The 18786-nt window shown below is 58.2% G+C and overlaps 1 protein-coding gene across 1 annotated transcript; it reads left to right on the top strand.

The window, feature by feature from the left end:
* Positions 1-3625: 3625 nt before the first annotated feature.
* Positions 3626-6634, top strand: MSRB1 (methionine sulfoxide reductase B1). The gene is made up of 4 exons (XM_074598358.1): positions 3626-3723; positions 4279-4421; positions 4546-4660; positions 5328-6634. Exons 1-4 carry the CDS (start codon positions 3669-3671, stop codon positions 5357-5359), a joined length of 345 nt encoding a protein of 114 aa, XP_074454459.1. The 5' UTR covers positions 3626-3668; the 3' UTR covers positions 5360-6634.
* Positions 6635-18786: the final 12152 nt, after the last annotated feature.

Below are 18786 nucleotides of genomic sequence, written 5' to 3'. Positions count from 1 at the left end.
TTTCATCTGGCAGGGACGTCAAGTACAGCGGGGGCTATAGACACGCTGCTGAAACGCAGCCACCTCTGGGGAGTGTGGGTGGGGGAGCACCGGGGACGGACCCCGCTGTGTGCCACGGCTGGACCACCAGCACCCTGAGACGGAGGGTCCACACGGAGCAGCCCCGGTGAAGGCTTTGCTGCTGGCTCAAGCTTCAGAGAGCAAATATGGCGCCTAGAGGTGCCCCCGGAGCCAGCTCCTCGGTGCCAGCGCTGACCCACCTTCCAGCACAGAGCTCGTCCCCAGCCTGTGACCATGGGGGCACACTGGGCAGGGGGAATCTTTTTGTGCTTTATAGGATAAATTGAATGTGAAGGTCCTTGTGAGGATTTCCATCAAGAGCTGAGTGGGCATGGCTGGGTGATGGACTAAGCCTCTGCACAGCACCTGCCTTGCGGGGTTTTGGGAGCCCAGTCCCAGTGGTACCCAGAAGGGATCGGTGGCGTGTGGGATGTCCCTTTGAGGAGCGGCGCTCGGGACACCCAGCCCAGGAAGGTCACATCTCTGCAGAGCCTCGAGAGCTGCGAGTGCTCCAGCTGGGCAGGGACACAAGGTCTCTAACGACTGCTGACCCCCCTCGCTGCTCCTGAAAACATGACCAAGCCTCTCCACTGGACCCAGGCTCCAAATTTCTGCTCCTTGCTCTCAGCTCTCCTTCAAATTCAGGTCTTGGACTTGACCTGACACAGCCTGCAGCCCTGACACAGCTGCAGCCCTGACGGGGATGATGTCTTTGAGCATCTTCCCCCAAAAAGCTCCCTTTACGTGCCCGAGGCAGCAGCAGCCTCCGCCGCGTGGCATAGCGTGGTGCTCCCCGGCGTTAGGTCACCCCAGGGTGCAATTACCTACAAACCGCTTGGAAAGAGAAAGTTTCCCCACACCAGGATCTGCCCCATCAGTGCCCTGAGCTGCTCGCTCCCAGGTGGGCATTGCCCAACTTGGTGTTTGCTTTTGTTGTGAAATCAGGGAGAGTTAATTGAAAAATTAATTTCCAGCAGCCCTCTCCAGTTAGGTAGAGGTGCTGGTGGCTGGGGCAGAGGGCTGGCGCTGCTGGCGGGGACGGTGGCACAGCTCTGCCTGGGCGCAGAGGCGGCTTTCATCACCCAGCCAAACGAGCTGGAAATCCCTCATCTAATTATCTCCACAATATACTGCTACAGAAACCAAATTGCTGTGGTTATTAGCGCTGTAACTGGAGAGCTCTCTGCATTATCCTGTGATTAAGGAGTGTGGGGCTTTGAAGAAAGTCTCACTGCAACCTCCAGACATAACTTTGGGCAATGGGTAGACCAGCGCGGGATCCCAGCTCTGTCTCCCGCTTCCACATCACATCTCTCCTTCTCAGGGGGTTTACTGGTGGATACTGGGGCGGACTTCTTGCCACTGGGGGAGCGAGGAGCTGGGAAGGCTTCGTCACCACGCAAACAGCTACAGGGCGGCTGTGCCAGCTGGGATGCTAGAGCCAGCCAGCCCCAGTGCCCAGCCCCAGCACCCCGTCTGGTCCCCCAGTGACCCTCTCCCAAAGCCTCCCTGCCACCCCGTGCTGTCCCAGGGTTGAACTCAGCCTTTCCCCTCCTACGGACTTTGCTTTGCCTCCATGTCTCAGCTGTTCTCTGCCCATCTCTCACCATACCTCCCTGCACAGAGGCTGCTGCTGATGCCAAGAGCCGCTACTAACTCAGTGAGCAAAGTGCTCCTGGGCCATCCCGAGACCTTTGCATCCCTCATGGCGTGGCCCTTTGCAGCTCACGGGAGAGCTCTCAGCCCTGGTTTCAGCAGGACACAGCCCTGGGGAACAATCCGGCTGGTTCACCCATCACTTTCATTAGCACAGGCTTCACCTTCAGAAAAGGCTGGGTGGACGATGCTGCCAAGACACTGGGTCCCAGCAGCTGCTGTGGCTCCTTCCACTGGCTGAAAATCTGCACCCCGAAGGTGTACACGTCCCTTGAGTCTATTTGGAGCCTTTCCCGACACCCCGCTCGTCTGATCTCTGTGGATCATAGGGAAGGTGCTGTCAAAACAGCACGTCACCTGTTCTCTGTGCCGTGACACGACACGTCCTCGTCTCTCCACCGCCCCTCGGTGCTGCAGCGAGAGCCCCTTCCTCCCCCTGCCCGGGTGCCTGCCACAAATCATCAATCCCCGGGGCTGGAGTGGGGAGCTGAGCCTCCCCGCGATGAAAGCCTGACCTAATTCAAGCCGGCAGCATCCAGCGGGTAGGAGCACCGCCAGCGCTCGCCCCACGTAGGGGTTTCCACACTGGGCATGACCCCGGGATGAGGTCCTGGCTGATGGACATGTCCGTTGGCATTAGGGAGCAGGGACCCATCCAAGAGCTTTGCTGTGGGCTGCAGGGCGCCGGTAACATGGATGGCTCCTCAGGACAGTCCCCGGCTTCCATCCGAAGGACTCTGGCATTTTTGCTCTTGCACCAAGGAAGGTGCAATTTCCATGAGAGCCCACTGGATGAGGACTTATCCAAGGGTCCTCAGATAAAACTAGGGAAGAAGAAACTCGTGGTGCCTGGTTTTTGGGAAGGAAAAGGAAGCCGCACGCAGCTCATCACGTCCTGGAGCCTGCCAAGGAGCCGGCTGCCTGCAGTTCACCTTCAAAGCCCTTACCTTGCCGCATGCTGGGCTGCTGCCTCCTCCTTCTCTGGGAGCCCCACGGGCCCCACGGAGGGACACAGCTCAGACCCTGCGTCGCCTCCCGCGCTGGCCTCCGTGGGGAGGGTCCCCACGGGTGACCCCTGGCTCTGCTCTCCTGGGGTGGCGGGATGGGGTGGTACCCGCTGAGCCTGTGCCTGCACCCCATCCGCTGAGACCCTGGTGTGTGCGGGGGGGGGGAGCCCCCCGTTCGTCCCGAGAGCTGCCCAACCTCCACCACCCAGCGCCGCTGAGGGGGCCCGGGGTGCCCCGGCCCCCTCCCCGCGAGTTCCCCGCTCCCGCAGCACCGGTACCTGGGACAGAAGGGAGGTCCCGGTGCCGCCGGGGAAGGGTCGGTCCTGATGCTGGAGAAGGACCAGCAGCCCCGGTACCGCCGGGGAGACGGACTGGTCCCAGTGTCGGGGGAGAACCGGTGTCGGTGCCGGGGGGAGGAGGAGAGGAGGGTCAGTCCCGGTGCCGGGAGAGGAGCGGTGTCGGTGCCGGGATGGAAGAGCCGGTGCCGGCGCTGAAGAAGGCCGGCCGGTCCCGGTGCCGGGATCCAAGGACTGATGACGGTGCCGGGAGAGGAGGGAGCGGGGGAGCGGAGCCGGTGCCGGGCGTGAACGATGGGGGGCCGGGCTGGAGCTGGCCCCGCTCCACCCGGCGATGCCGGAGCATCCGCAGGACCGTGCCGGGTCCCCGCTCCGCCCCGCGCAGCTCCGCACCGCCCCGCGGCTCCCCGCAGGGCTGCCCCCGCCGCCCCCTCCTCACCCGGCGGGCGGGGGCTGCGGGACCCGGCGTTTCCCACGGCGGAGGGCGGGGGGGCGGAGCGGGGCCCCCCCCTCGGGTACCGGGACCCCCCCGCCCCGGTACCGCCGGCCCCGCAGCGCCCCCTGCCGGCCGCGAGACGGCGCCGCGGCGGAGGCGGGGCCGGGGCGGGGCCGGGGCGGGCGGAACCGGGCCGGGGCGGCGGGCGCAGCCATGTCCTTCTGCTCCTTCCTCGGGGGCGAGGTCTTCAAAGACCACTTCCAGCCGGGTGAGCGGGGCCGGGGGCGCTGGGGTGCTCCCCGTGGGGTCGGGGGGGATCTCCCTCCGTGGGGCGGGCAGGGGATGTCCTCTCCGCCGGGGCTGCGGTCCTCGGGGTGGGTATCCTTCCCGTGGGGTATCCTCCACCCGTGGGGACCGGGCTGGGGGTCCCCTCTCTGCGGTCCTTGTTGGGGGACCTCCCCAATGGGGCTAGGAGGGGGTGATGGGGGAGATGCTGCCTGCGAAGGTAGAGCTGGGGGGGTCCCTGTAGGGGTTGGCTTAGAGGGGAGCCATCCGGTAGAGGAGCCCCTACAGGGGTTGTGGGTCCTGCCCCATGTCCCAAAAGCTCCCGCTCGCCTGCCTGGCCCTGGGGGTCCGGCAGCAGCCGCAGGCAGTGGCCCAAGTGGGCAAAGTCCAGCGTGTGTGAGTGTCCTCGTGTCACCCTGCTGTCATGTCCCCACTGCTGCCCCCCAGTCACTGGCCATCACTGCTGGGAGCTGGCCGGGGAGTGGAGCCGGGGGGCTGCCCCCCCCAGCACTGACCCCTCTCCTGCCACCCTCCCCAGGCATCTACGTCTGTGCCAAGTGCGGCCATGAGCTCTTTTCCAGCCGTGCGAAGTACGAGCACTCGTCCCCGTGGCCAGCCTTCACCGAGACCGTCCACGAGGACAGCGTGGCCAAGCGCAAGGAGCGGCCGGGGGCTTTAAAGGTGACAATTCCCAAACCTTTGGGAATCATCAAAAAAACCAACTCTACGAGCTTTTTTTTTCATGAGCCTGTCTGCTGAGACAGGCCACTTGCTGTCGAACCGAACCCTCTCCTTGCATTTCTAGGTGTCTTGTGGCAAGTGTGGCAACGGGCTTGGCCACGAGTTCCTCAACGACGGGCCGAAGAGGGGGCAATCCCGCTTCTGAATATTCAGCAGCTCGCTGAAGTTTGTCCCAAAAGGTAAAGGCTGCGGCTTGGCAGCTGTTTCAGCCCACGTAGTTATTTTTGGGGGAAGCTGCTGATAGCCCGGCCATGCTGCGTGCGATGCGCTGCTTTCAGCAGGGCGTAACTGGCCGTTCAGATAAGCCAAGGAGCCACTGGCATCCTAAATAAATCTCATGTGCATCAGTCTGCTTGGCCGGCGGCTCAGTGGGGGCTCTCTGACCTCCCATGGTGAAATGCGGAGCGTGCTGGGGCTCCTGGATGCGGCCGCAGGTCTCCATCTGTCCGAGGGGTGTCTGAGCACTGGGGGGTTCCTGCTGGTGGTGCAAAAGCAAGGACTGGGAGCTCCTGCCAGGGCAAAAATGGGGCTGGGAGAGTTTGCTGGTTCACTCCTCGGGGAAGTCTAAATATTGCAGCTGCCCTACGGGTAGGGAGTGGAGCTGTGGGGAAGGGCAGGGCTTCTTGTCGTGGTGGTTATCATGCTGTTTGCTTCCCCCGAGCCAGTAAAAGGCTTTGGGAGACCAAGTTCAGGGCAGCACCCCGGCCACGACTTGCTCTTCAACTTGTCGAACTGGGATGGTTGTGAGACGTTAGCTGCATATAGCAAAATAACCGTATAAAAGGGGCTGGGGGTTCTGGAGCAAGGAACGCGAGCCCTGATCTTTTTTTCTCCCCCCTCTTTTAGGCAAAGCAGACCAGGACCTGAAGGAGAAGTAAGCGAGCTGTTCTACTTGGCATGCTGCTCTTGGGCTGGTCCTGCTGTCACACCTTGGGGTGCACCATCTGGTCAAGGGGGCACCGGGAGCAAGAGAAACCCCGAAGAAGCTCCTGGTTTCCCCGGGCTGGTTCCCTCTCAGGGCTGTTCCGATTCGGGATACCGGGAGGGGAAAAGGGGGTTTCTGAAGTTCTGCACTTGCTGGGTTGTGTCACCTGCGCCTGAGGGTGTTTCACACCAATTGGTGTGACGCAAAGGATGCGGCTCTTCATTTTACCCCCCTTTTCCCCCTCCCCAGCACCCTCGCCTCCACCGGTAGCAGCTGCTACTGGGTCCTTGTGGCTTTGCCCATTACAGCAGCACGCGTGCCTGCGGTCCTGCCTCTGCTGGGCTCTGCGGCAGTTTTGCTGTTGACTTCAGCCGAGCCAGGACACTCTCCAGATCACAGCCCCGGGGGGGGGCCCATTCTGCCCTGGCACCGATGCAATCCAGAGTCACTCCGCTGGCATTTCGAGGGAGTAACGCTGGATTAGCTGAGGTCAGAGTCTGGGTTAATCTCTGGTGCTATTCTGGGCTGGGATCATGGTATGAATTGCCCTATATAAACCCCTCCAGGGTGCTAGGGCAAGGATGATTTTATGATCCCGCCTGACAGCATCCAGGTATTTTCCCCCTCCACCCATCTTGCACACAGTTATAGGTTTCCCATACCCTCTGGGCTTGATTCTGACTTGGCCTTACACCAGATTTATCACTGTGCTATAAACTCCAGGGGCACTAACGGTTCCTCCTTGCTGTACTCTGGTGCGAGGGAGGCCAGCGTCGGGCTCACGGGATGCACTTTTGCACATGTCAGGCTGTAGGAATCGCGTCTGCGTTCCCTTTGCACTCAGAAGGGCTGTGACGCTGATTTCTCCTTAACTCAGCATCTGGTTCGTGGCCTTCCCTCCCTGCCCAGAAACCAAATCCTCTTTGAAATCTGTACGCAAGGATTTTTGAAGACGGTTAAAACCTTTTGCTGACCGATGGGTCCAGTGGCGCGACTCTAGTGCGATGCACAGGTGGTTTGGTGAGGCGGCGCTGCCGACGCCGTTACGGTGCGTCTGCTCTCAGGGCACCCAAGAGGCTTTTCTCCACCTGCGTTTTGCCTCAACCCCACCGTTACGAGGGCACCGATTAAGAAGTGCAACGTGCCAGCTGATTACCTGGAGCTCACTGCTGATCTGGTACCTCTTTCAATACTGAAAATAAAGCACTGATTCACTGTGTTGGAGAAATAGCCTCTTTTTTTGGAAAAAAAAACCCAAAACAAACCTGTTGATGGCACCTTGGTGCATCTGTCCTGGGATTCCTTCTCTGCTCGGTTTTCCCAGTTTTGGATGCAAGGATGGGGAGGCTGCTCCAGTGGTGGGATGTGTGCCAGGCAAGTACAGATGCAGGGCAGGTTCCTGTGGCTCCAAATCCCTGGTCAGAAAGCTGAGAGGAGATTTCATCTGGTGTCTCCATCTCCAGCCACGGACCTGCATCCCTTGGTGTGGACACATGGTGTCCTCCATCCAGTGAGGTCTCACCACCCAAGCGGTTGGCCTGAGGTTGGTGCGTGTGGTTTTACCCTGTATCTCTTACCGCTACCCCAGGTTTTGCCGTGTGAAAGGGGGATGCTGATGCATTGGAGGCCTTTGGGCATTACCGGGGTCACAATTTTCATTGGGGAAGGTTTCCTTTTCACTCCAGTTAGCATTTTTGGCCAACTGAAGCTGATTTTAGCTTGTTTCATAGTGTGTTCTGGGGTACCTTCTGGGCTGGCAGGATTTTCTGGGCAGAGGGGATATGGGTTTTAGCGCTGTCTCACGATAGTTTCCCTGCACAAAGCTGCCTGCAGGACTGTAAGCTACAGCCCTCTCTGCCTCCCAAAGGTCTCTTCAGCCCATGAGTTGGATACTGGGTTCGTGGAGGTTGGAGACTCGAGTTGGACTTTGCAAGACTGCAGTTCCCTCCTCCAAGGGGGTAAAGTCTGCTTGGGAGCGCAGGAGCCGGTGCCACGTCTCCCTCCTGTGCTGCCGCTGGCTCCATGCCCCGTGGCATTGCCCTCGTCACCTTCCCGTGCGTGGGTTGACCTCCGGATCTAATTACTAAGCAGGTTTCAGCTTGAAGGTTCAAGCTGCTTTTCGACTCATTAACACCCTGATCTGCTGCTTTGCCCTGGACCTGGTGACCTCCACGCAAGCCCGGGAGGGCAGGAGCTGCCCCTTGGCTTCCCACCCTGGAGCACCACGGGACCGTCCATCCCTGGGCCACCTCCTGCCTCGCTGCCCCTCGCCCACCCCACTGGGCAGGAAGGTATTTTTGGGGTGGTTTCCCTTGAGATGCTGCAGTGGAAGGAAACCTCCCCGGGCGTGCTGGCGGTGCAGGGAGGGAGGTGATTCCTCCTGCTGGTGGGCTGCCCGGCCCCTGGGGACCCAGCCACGCTTCCACGCTGCCTTGCAGTTCGTGGACGCAGGCACCGGAGGGTGCAAGTGCTTTTCCTAACCCTTTCCCAAGCGCTGCAAGCGTGGAAGGACGAGAATGGGGTGGGCACGGCAGTGGCTTCGCCTTCCTGCGCACCCACCCTTGCAGCAGCGAGAAGGGAAATTACCCGGAGCCAAAAAAAAACCCCACCTCAAGATGGTTTAAATAAGGATGGGGCGTTTTCCTGGATAGCTGGCTGGAGCCGCTGATGCCAGCAGGGATTTTGGCTGGTGTTGAGGGTGCAGGATGCAACCCTGAGGGCAGATGTCCCTTCCCAGTTCCCCTGAGCATCCCCAGCCATCCCGGGGACCGTGGGGTCCCTCGTCCTTCTCCGGACCGCTGCGGGTGCTCCGGATTGCAGGAAACCTGCTCTGCCCTTGCCCCACTCGGTGGCACCGGGCATCCCCATCACCTCCATGGGCTGCGGCCAGTCCTTCCCCTCTGCCATTCATCCTCATTTTATTATTACGCTAATGACAATTCTGGCTTAATAAGAGGATTTGGCTTAGTTGGGTAAAAGCGGCCCCACATCAGCGATGCGGGTTTAATGACAGAAATTGAGTTACGTTACCAGGCCAACGCAAACTTCCCTGGTTGTTTAAAAAATCATCAATTTCCTCCGCCGTAGCCTCCAGTTGACCTCCCTTTTTAATTTTTTAATTTTTTTATTTGCATGCCATGAAGACGACCTGCCTCTTTGACCCTCCTCGGGATGGCTCCGGTGGACAGCAAAGAAGCCAGAGCACAGCGAGATTTAGATTAATTCTCCTAATAAAGACGACAGGGCCTATAGAAATTGCGTTACGCAAGGAAAAAGAAAATGACCTGGAGGCATTAGGAAGCTCTAATTAACATTATTCCTTGGAGCCAGTGCCTCCGTAGGAGCAAGCTGGCTGGTCGGGCAGTCCTCTGCCTGTACCCAGCTGCTTTTACCTGAAATTTTCACTTATATTTTAAGTGGACTGCCCGGCCTCGAGGGGATGTCTCATTCTTTTTTGTTTGTGTGGTTTTATTTAATTTTACCCTTTGATCAACAGTTTTTCCCACTCCAGCTGAGCCCGCGGGCTCCCCCATGCTGGCAGCTCTGGGGACAGGACGGCACGCTGTGGGCAGGAGGGTGCCTCTGCCTGTAAATATGCACCAAGACCCCAAAACAGCGCTTTTTGGGGTTTTGCACGTTGTGGCATCCCTTGGGGCAGGGAGTGCGACCCAATTTGTGTGCCCTTGCGCAGTCTGGTCCTGGCAAACGGGCACCTTTAGCCCCAGCCACGACCCTGAGCCGCACCAGTGATGGGCCCTGGAGCATCTGTTTGCTTAAAACGGATTTTCTGAATTTCTTTTGGGGCTGTGAAAAATGCAATAAGGGCCAGAGCTGGGTTTGTATCAATTATAGAAAATAAAGTGATGGTAATTAAGAAACCCCTACAGAAACCCCTGATTTCCCTGAGATGCGGCAGGCTGTCAGGAGGCAAGGTGCCTCCCCACTGCCCGGCTCGCCGCTCCGTCCCGGGGAGCTCACCTGTCCCTCCGCACATCCAGCAACAGCTGGAGAAAATTAAAGGCTTATTCCACTTCATTCACCGATAATAACTTCACGTCTCCCTATTCCGGGCTGCCTCCCACCCCAAGACGCCGCTCACCGGGCAGTCGCTGATCTCGTTCCCAAGGTTTGTTTAATCCGGCTGAACCTCCCAGAGCCACGAGGTGGGGAAATTTGTTTTCGGTTTGTGGTGCGCGTTAATTAGGGAGATAATGACTGGAAACATTCAGAACGAGTCTGAGCGGGCCGGAAAAATGTTTAGCCCAAGGAAAATTTAAATCTTTCTTTTTTTTTCCTTCCCCGGCTGTTGAGATCCGACTTTTTAAGGCAACTAGCGAGGGTTTATTTGTTAATCAGTCATACTTATATGCTTGCTTTGGGGTCTTATCTCACGCTCCCAAGTGCACATCGCTTCTAATTATGATCTTCATTTTTGATGTGAGAGATACCTGTCCCGGGCCGGCTGTGCGTGCCGCCCTGCAGGCGCGCTGCTGCGCTCGGCAGCCGGCACACGGCGTGGGCTGACAGCGGTGCTGCCCTTCCCCTGCCCAAGAGCCGAGTCCACCACAGGCTCCCTCCTCAGCACAAGCGCATCCCAAGTTTTCGAGGGTGGCTTCCCCGCACGGATCTCCCAGAGTCTGCCCAGGGTGGGACGAGTCGCCCCCATCCCACGCCGTGGGTGCGGCCAGAGCCAGTGCCGGCCTCCGAAATGGCGGTGCCGGTGTGGGGATGCACACAGCAACTCCTGCCCTCCCCGCGCCCCGGCATGGAGATGGATGAGCCATCCCCAAAACGCACTCACTGCCCTTATGGTTCCCAGGAAAGGCGCCGCTGGGGAAAGTTACTCCGGGCTGTGCCAGCATCGCTCCAGCCCTGAGAGCATCAGTCCAGCCCTGCACGAGCACCGGTCCAGCATCACGGCTGCTCCCGTGGCCACCCCCATGAGCCACAACCCAAAAACCCACCGGTGGCAGGTGATGCCCGGCCGGGGCTCTCCTCTCTGCTGAGCCTCGTGGCGCACGCTTTTAAGCGATACACTTTACTGTCTACAATAATGATTTGTTGCTTGTAAAACCACCGTGATTAACTACAGTTTAGCCTCCCGGTTTCATGTCTTATCATGTTTCATCTCACACAAAAGACATTTACAGTCTATTTTCAACTTCAAAGCAAATGCTTCTTGCGTGAGCATTAAGGAAGGCAAATATTTAAGCAGAACCTGTATGGTATTAGCGTCTCTTGATGTTCCCTGCTGAGTGAGGATTGATGGCTGCCTCAAAAGGCAGGTTTTTCCTATTGTTTTATGCGCCAGTGGTTATTATTTCGTGTTCCCACTGTTATATATTTGCTGGCTGGCACTGGCCTACCCTGACAGTGCTTTCTTCATGTCTTACATGTCCAGCTTTTATGCACTTCAATATAGGAAGTGTGACTCTTGGCAGGGTCCTTTGGTCTTATTGAAGCCTCCTGGCAGACTTTTTTGAATTAAGTTCATCTCTATGAGGTTAGGGCTGATGGCATGTTCTGTTCTCCACCAATATCTCTGTCCTGTCGCCTCATGGCGCTCAGCCCCAGCTTTTGGGTGGGTGGTGCAGGGCGTGCACCTCCCTGCGTCCTACCTCGCCCTGCATCCGCCGGGATGGGGACAGCGGGGACGGCACCGCAGGGACCGGATCCTGCAGCAGAAAGAGGATGAGCTGGATCCTGTGCTACACGAGCCCTGCGGAGTTGGGGAGATATGGATCAGGGGGAGAAGCCACTCTTGTCCCTGGTACCACCCTCTGCTCGGTGCCTGTGTGTCACCGGCATCTCCCTGAGCCCGTCTCAGCGCTGCCATCACCATCCGTCACCACCGATGCCGCCCCGGCAGGGATTCCACTCCCCAGTGATGGAGGAAGAAACGCCGCATTTGTACTGGACTCACCAGTGCTTCCGCACCGCAACCCCCGAAACCCCTCCGAGTTTCCTGACTGGCCTTGTCAGGGCAGGATGAAAACAGCCCAGGACCAAATTCCTCTGCTTTGAACACAACAACACACTGGCCTGCCTTTGTCTGAATGCTAAACATATTAAGACCAGGAACTGTAAGGGACGGCTCTGCTTATCATCCAGCTCAGAGTTAATATAATTCAATTAGCATGAACAGTAAATATAGCTCGTTTTAATTTAGATGGAGGGGTTGCTGCGGCTTGATCCTTTAATTTCAGGAGTAGGGAAGCTGTGGGAGGGCTGCCAAGAATTTCTGCAAACCCCACGTTTTTCTCTGGGCTGCGGGCTCTCTCTCCGGGTGCTCCACAGCGGTGGCACGGAGGCCACCTCCGAGGAGCCCGCACGCTTGGCTGTGCCCATGGCAAGTGGAACTCGGCGAGGGGCTTCCCGGAGGGACCAGGAGGAGACGATGGTTTTGAACTGTGTCGTTATTACATGCAAAATAAAGAGGGGAAAGCCACTGGGAGGGAATAAGCGGCGCAGTCTATTTAAAGAGGAAAAGATCATCTTGGGAGAGACGCTGGAGACATGTGTCGGCAGGGCTGCGCTGCATTCTTCGGAGATTATTTTAAATGCGTGCATCTTTTCTGCATCACAGTCTATCTTTGTTCCCCTCTGACGTCTTAAATCGGGGCTGGTATTTTATGGCGGCGGCTGTGCCTGCCAGCAGCACGACAGCTCTGCTGGAAATTAACTTCTCTGCGCTTTAAAAAAAAAAAAAAAAACTCACGGGCATAAAATTCAAAGTAAGAGATCAAACTAATTAATCTCAGATTAATTTAAGCTGCTGGCTCTGGCGGGCTAAGCGTCGAGGCTCTGACAAGGATGTGATGCTCAGGAAACGCTCAGGGCGGGTGGGAGGTGCTGCCGTGTCCCGTGTCCATCCATCCAGGCACGGGGACACGGCGTGGGTCCCTGCCGTCTGTCCGGACGAGCTCACCATTCCTGTCCATGACCATGGGACAGAAATGGGGTGGCCTGCTCTTCTCCCGGGATGTCGGGCTTGAAGCGAGCAGAGTTCGTGGGCGCCACGTCTGTGCGAGCGTGCACGAGCACGCACGTGGGGCGAGGTCCATGACGGGTCACGGGCTAACGAAGCTCATGAAATACACCCTTCTCCGCTGGCTGGGCCAAGGGGAGTGTTTTCTATCACCTCTCCTGACATTGCCGCATAACTTAGATTGCACTTAATTAAAAGAGCTCATTTAACTGATGGCTCCTAAGATGCAATACTGGGGATTGTCCGCTTTTCCTCTCCAGCCCACGCGCAGCAGAGGGATGGAAACAACCGGGCATGGACACTCTGGTGGGACTCAGGGGATACTGGTGGGGACCAGCTGCCTGTGCTGCTCTGGCTCCGGCGGTACTCAGACGGAAACAGTCACCAAGAGAAAGCGGGTTGAGTGCCCAAAGAGTTTTTGAACGTCCCGGGTCGTCCGGTACCTGGGGGATGAGAAATGGGGCACTCTGGGCCTGATCCTGCCTGCACAGCTGATGGGGCTGGGTCCGGGGACACTGATGGGGCTGAGTTGCTCCACCTGGCTCAGATGTTGCCCAGAGCAGGGCTTAAAGGAGGGAGCAGCCAGTCCTGACCCCTCCTGTGATGGACTGAGCTGCAGTTTGGTGCAGAGACTGCTTAGGGCTCTCCATCAAGGCCGTAACCCCAAAACTCTGCAGGCAGAGATTGATGGAGTCAACGGGAGCAAACCCTCCTCCCAACAGCCCCATCTGGTGAGTGGACGCGACCCCAAAACCCTCCAGAGCCCAGTGAGGGGTTCAGCTGAACCCAGCAAAGCCCTGGGACCTGACTTGAACGCCAACCCTGGGCTGCACCCTCATCTTGTGCGCTTTATTGTGTATTTAAAAAACTGAACAATAGATGTCGCATAAATGCTAATAAACACCAGGCTGAGACGTTGGCTGTGGGGTGGGAGCTGCAGCGCAGAGCCCCCAGTCTGGGCGGTGGATCATGGGGGTGCTGCTCAGCAGGGACCCTGCACCCCCTGCCCTGAATACACCCGCAGCCCCTAACGAACACCCTGTTTTGTGGGTACATGAGTCTTCTGGAGAGCTGTGAGCCCAAGCAGGTCTTTGCTGGGAAACTGTATTACCAGAGCTGGCGTCTGTCCCCGGTGGGACCCATGTAGATGGTGACGGGCTCCCAGGGGAGCCAGAGGCATTAGAAGGAGGGGCTGCAGCTCTCAGATGGGTTTTCCACGGGAAGGCGGCTGCTGTGTCCCTTGGGCTCTTTTGCGAGGGGATTTCCCTCTGGACCATGGCGGTCAGTGCCACCCAGCCTCCCCACAAGATGTGTCCCCAAGCCCTTGGGCTCCCTGGTGTGAAGGAGGTTCCTCGCAAAGCTGGGATGCTGCTGGGGCTCCTGTGCTGTGTGGACAGGCTGGGGCTGCGGTTTGCTGAGTTGGGTTTTTTTTTTTTGCTGTTTGCCTTGTTCCAAGTTACCCTGGAGGTACGGTGTTTGTGGGGGGAAAAGAAAAACCCCCCGTGGCCACATATTCCAGCATACCCAGGCTCCCCGTGGCAGCCCATCCCGGCTGTGCCGAGCACCAGGCGACACCAGATGTGCCGAGACACCCAGCTGGGGCCGGGGCAGCCACACGTGTGCTGGGCTTTCTCGGAACGAGGGTTTGCACAATGGGCAAAGATAAACTGGGAGCGTTTCTTGTTTCTGAGGGAGTCGTCGGGAGCTGGGCTCCCTGCGAGGGGCAAAGGCGAGACGAACCCCTCTGCCTCGATGCAGGTTAAACTCAGGGAAATAACACAGGGCTGTAATTTGCCAATACATGCTGAAGGGCGAGACAGATCGTGTCTTCAATTACGGCTGCTCACGTGCGTGAATCACCAAAATATGCAAGGTATTTGTTTAATTTCTCCATTTGAGGCCAGCGCGGTATCCTGATACTTATCAAACCCATGGCTTGGATGTAGGCTCTGGGGAGGAAACATGCTCTCGCAGACAGCCCGTGTCAAGCCAAGGCACTGCTTGAATCTCCAAAACCGGGCCTAAATTGAACTTATATGTGGGCTTGCTCTCCTGTTGGAGCAGGATTATTTTTCCCCAGTATCATGCAGGGTCTGAATTTCTGCTTCACATGGCAGCAGGGGGAAGATATTTCGGATCCCGGCATCCTGAGGAGGTGGGAGCACCCAAAGGGAGCTGTGAGCACCCTGAGCTCAGCCTCAGCCAGGTCGTGAGTGCCTCCTGATGCTTCCCAGGCTGTCCCCAGCATCCCGGGGACGGGGCTGTGTCTGGCGCCAGTTGTCCTGCTCCGCCGCCGGCACTGCCGCCCCGCTCTCCCCAGGGAGCCGCCGCAGAGCCATCCTGGTGCCCACTGGGAGAGAGCTCTGGCTGCAGGGCTCCAGCCCATGGGAAAGGTTAAATGACTGCAAACCATAAAGAAGTCTGTAAAATTAGCAGCTAATTAGCGGCGACTGCGGTGTACGTCATCCCGCGCTGCTGATCCATGTGGGGATGGGTGCATGACATGGCTTTTCCCCCCAGCCTGAGACATTTGCATTTGCTTGTAGCCCAGAGCTACCGTCTCATAATTGCAAAATTAGGGCAAAACAAGTAATTTGTTGCTACAAATGATAGGAGTAGATGGAAACACCTCCCACCAGAGCTCTGGCAAGGCGGGCTTGTGCCTCCTGGGGCTGCGGCCTGCAGGAAGGGAAGGGATACCCGGGCAGGACTGGCACCGCTTGGTCCAGGTGTTGGCAAAAATGTGCCGGAGCTCGGGACTGGAGCACAGCACATAGCGACGGAGGGACACGGGCTGGGACCGGGGCTGGTGCACCATCTGGTGTCCCTGGCCACAAAATCTATCGTTCTCCCCTGCTGCACAGAGGGACAGACTGGCACAGCCCCCAGTAAAGGCTCCCACTGCCTCCGTGTTGCTGATGCTGGTTGGACGTGGGTTATTTGTTGGTGAATTTGCCAGGTTGGCATTTTCCCTTCCCTCTGCTCTGGTTCCAGGCAGCCTTGAGCTGGGCAGCCGCTGAGGCGAGCTGAGCCGACGACTGCAAAGCATTTGCCATAGAATCCGAAGAATTTGGAGTGGAAACCCCCAAAGAAATTAAGGACAGATGGGTTACAGGGGAAAAAAGAAACCCAAATACTTTCTGGTGCTTGGTGCCTGCCTCTTAGGCAGCCCCTGGTCTCCTCTACGGCTCTGTGCTGGCCATGGGGCTGGATGGGCATCTTCCTGCACGCCGGGTGAGCCACCACGGGGGCACCAGCACCTCTGCCCTGGGGACGATGCCAAGTGGGGATGATGTCCCTGCAGCAGCCAGGGCCATCTCTGCCCACGGCCGATCCTCTCTGCTTCCCCAGTAACGGCCCAGGAAGACTCGAGGCTTCCTCTGGAGACATCCCGCATTCCCATCCTGCAGCGGAGCAGAGACCCCGGTGAAGCACCAGCTCCTCAAGAGGAGCAAAGCGCTGTGGGAGACATGTGGCAAGAATTAAGCTCCTCTCCCCTAATTAACAGCTCCGGGGAGAGGCTTCGAGGCAAAGCCCAACCCGGACAGTGCTACCTGGGGTGTGTTGGGGTGTAAGCCCCATCCCCACGCACCCCTTTATGGGCTGTAATCGCCAGGATTAGGTGCTTTGTGCTTGGGCTGGCGCTGGCACGCTGCCGGGCACTGTCTCAGCCCCGACACCTGTGTGCTGACTTCAGCGCCTCAAGTATTTCTGATGCAACTTTTTTTTTTTTTTCTTTCCTCCTTAAGCAAGCTCGGCGCTGTCGAACGTGTTAATGGGTAGAAATGAAGCATAATTGTTCCTTTGTGTAAAATCGGTGGGTAGAACGGCAGCAGCTTGGCTGCAAAACTGGAACTGCGAACAGGTTGCGGTGTGATCCACCTGGGCTTTGCTTCGTGCTCTCTGGGAGAGGAAACCTTCTCCTGCGAGAGCCGCTCACGGGAGGAAAAAACAGCGGGCTCCTCTTCCCCACAAACAGGCAGAGAAAGCAGGGTTGGGAAATGGTGCGCCTTTTCCCCTCTGAAGGTGCTGTGGATAATTGCCATTTTGTAGGACTAATTTTATTATGCTGTGTTTGCTACGTTCCCATACACCAAGCCATGGTAAACGACATCCAGATGAAGCCGACGCTGGTGCAGCCAGGGCTGGGCTGGGGAGGAGGAGGCAGGAGGAGTGTGTGTGTGCGGATGCAGTGCTCCAGATGCAAACAATAAGGCCAATGGATCTTGATTTCATCTGTCAAGTAATTGGGCTGGAAGTCTGTGCATGCTAATGACTCCACATCAAGCGGCTCGGTGCTCAGATGTGACCCATCCCGCTCCGCGGGGAGAGCGGGGGGCTGCAGCCCGCGGTGGCCATGATGAATATCCCCCAGATGTTATCCCATAGGGGAAGCGAGACCCACATGTATGTTATTAATAATGCCAGAGATCTGAGGTTAAAAATGACCACAGGGCATTCATATGAGCCCCGGGATGGCAGGTCCCGCGGGCTGGTCCTGCTGCAGGGGACGGTGGGAGAGGGGCTGGGGGGGCCAGCGCCAATTCCTGGCCCTGTGCCTGGTGCTGCATGGGGTGGGTGTGCACCATCGGGGGTCCCAGCACCAAAGTGTCCCCTGGCACCCCATGGGGCAGCCCTGGCTGTTTCGGGGAGGCAGAGGATGCTCCAAGGAGCTCTGACAGCCGTGGGAGCTCAAGGTGGGGATGGCGCGAGGGAGAGGGATGCAGGGATGCCCTGGAAGGCACAGCCAGGGTCGAGCCAGCAGGCTCATCCCAGACGTGTCCCTGTTGGGGGGGGCTACGGCAGCCAGCCACTGTGCCTGAGCTCCCGCAGCTGCCCTTGACTTGTCATCTGTCCTGCTCTTTGGCATCATCCTGGCAGCCTGGGATGCAAAAGCCTGGCTGCACGAGAACCCCAGTATGAGGAGGTGCCTGGAGAATGCTCTGGTCCCCCATCCCAGGCTGCTCTGGTCCCCTCCTGCTACTGCAGCGGCGACTCGAGCCCCGACACAGGAGGGATGCGTGGTATGGACGGGCATCTGTCTGAGTTTCACCTCCAAGGTGTGATCCTAAAACCTGTTCCCAGCATTATAGATTTATAGGCTTTCTTGTTGTTTTTATCTGTGCTCGGAAGTTGTGTCAGGTGATGGGGGAGACCCGGGGTGGGGGTGGCTGTGGCCCAGTGAGCTGGTGGGGATGCTCCCATGCTCCCTCCAGTGAGGGCTGTTGGCTCTACCCTTATCCTTGGGGCTCTGGGGCTTCATCCATGAAGTTCACACGGGGACAGGGGCTGTTGGGATGTGTTTGGCGAGAGGTGGAGGAACAGGCAGAGGGTCCTGGATGGATGAGCTGGGGATGGGGGCTTTTGCCACTTTGCAGCTGACCCTCATAGATGTGCTTGGGACCGTGGTGTGGGGAGTGACAGGAGAGTCCTAGAGCACAAGCACTCAAATATGTGGATGAACCTTTGAGAGGCATGGGATGCTGGTGGGTACCATGAGCCCACGTGGAGTGATGCCGGTCCAAGGGCCCCTGGTGTGGCTCTCCCGTTGGAGTGGAGCTCTCAGGCTGACCAGCCTCAGGTTACCGGCAGCTTCGGTCCCGGCTCCATCTCTCCCAGACACGGCAGAGCCCGGGTGATTTGCCTGAAAGCTCCTGTCGTCGGCCTGGCTCCAGACAAAGCCCCAGCTCCTTCCCGCAGAGCCAGCGAGCGCTGACCTGCCTTTTCGGGGAAGGAATGGGGGCTGGGGGTCAAGCAGCACATGTGGGTGCCTGCGCTATAGGAACCAGATGCCTACTGTCCCCGGGAAAGGGGATCCTCACCACCCAGAGGCTTTTGTTTCTAAATGGGGCTTTTTTCCACAATAATTTTTCCTGCCGTGCGTGAGCCGGGAAGGGGCTGGGGAGGCAGGATCCGAATGCTATTGAAGTGCGTGGGCAAGTGCTCGCAATCCCCCAGCACCTGCAGTTTATTGGTGCGGGAGGTATTGCAGCCCCGGGGCTGCGGGAAGGCAAGCGTACCCTGCGCCCTCTCCCATTTTTGGAGGCTTTCCAGCCTTTCCCTGCTGATTGCTTCAGCATGTGCATGGCAGATGATGAGAGATGAGCAGGATCAGCCCTCGCCTGCTGGGCAAGGCATGGCAGCCAGGGATGGACCCTGCCCTCGTGCCGGTGGGAGCTCCCGGCAGGCAGGGATGCTCCTTGCAGCTCCGTTCCACTCGCCTCTCCTCGCTCCCGCGTGAGACCCAAGGTCTTGCCGGAAAGCGGGTGTTTTTCACCCGGAAAGCAGGGTCATGGTGTGCTCAGCATGCATGGCTCCGGAGTGACCTGCCGACTGCTCGTACTTTGATTTCAGCAGCTGTAATTCATGAGTGCATGCCACTATTTGGGGGA

The sequence above is a fragment of the Larus michahellis genome, chromosome 8, assembly GCF_964199755.1.
Source record: "Larus michahellis chromosome 8, bLarMic1.1, whole genome shotgun sequence".
NCBI lineage: Eukaryota > Metazoa > Chordata > Aves > Charadriiformes > Laridae > Larus > Larus michahellis.
The sequence above is the reverse complement of the archived record's forward strand: the minus strand, read 5'-3'. Positions and strand labels throughout refer to the sequence as shown.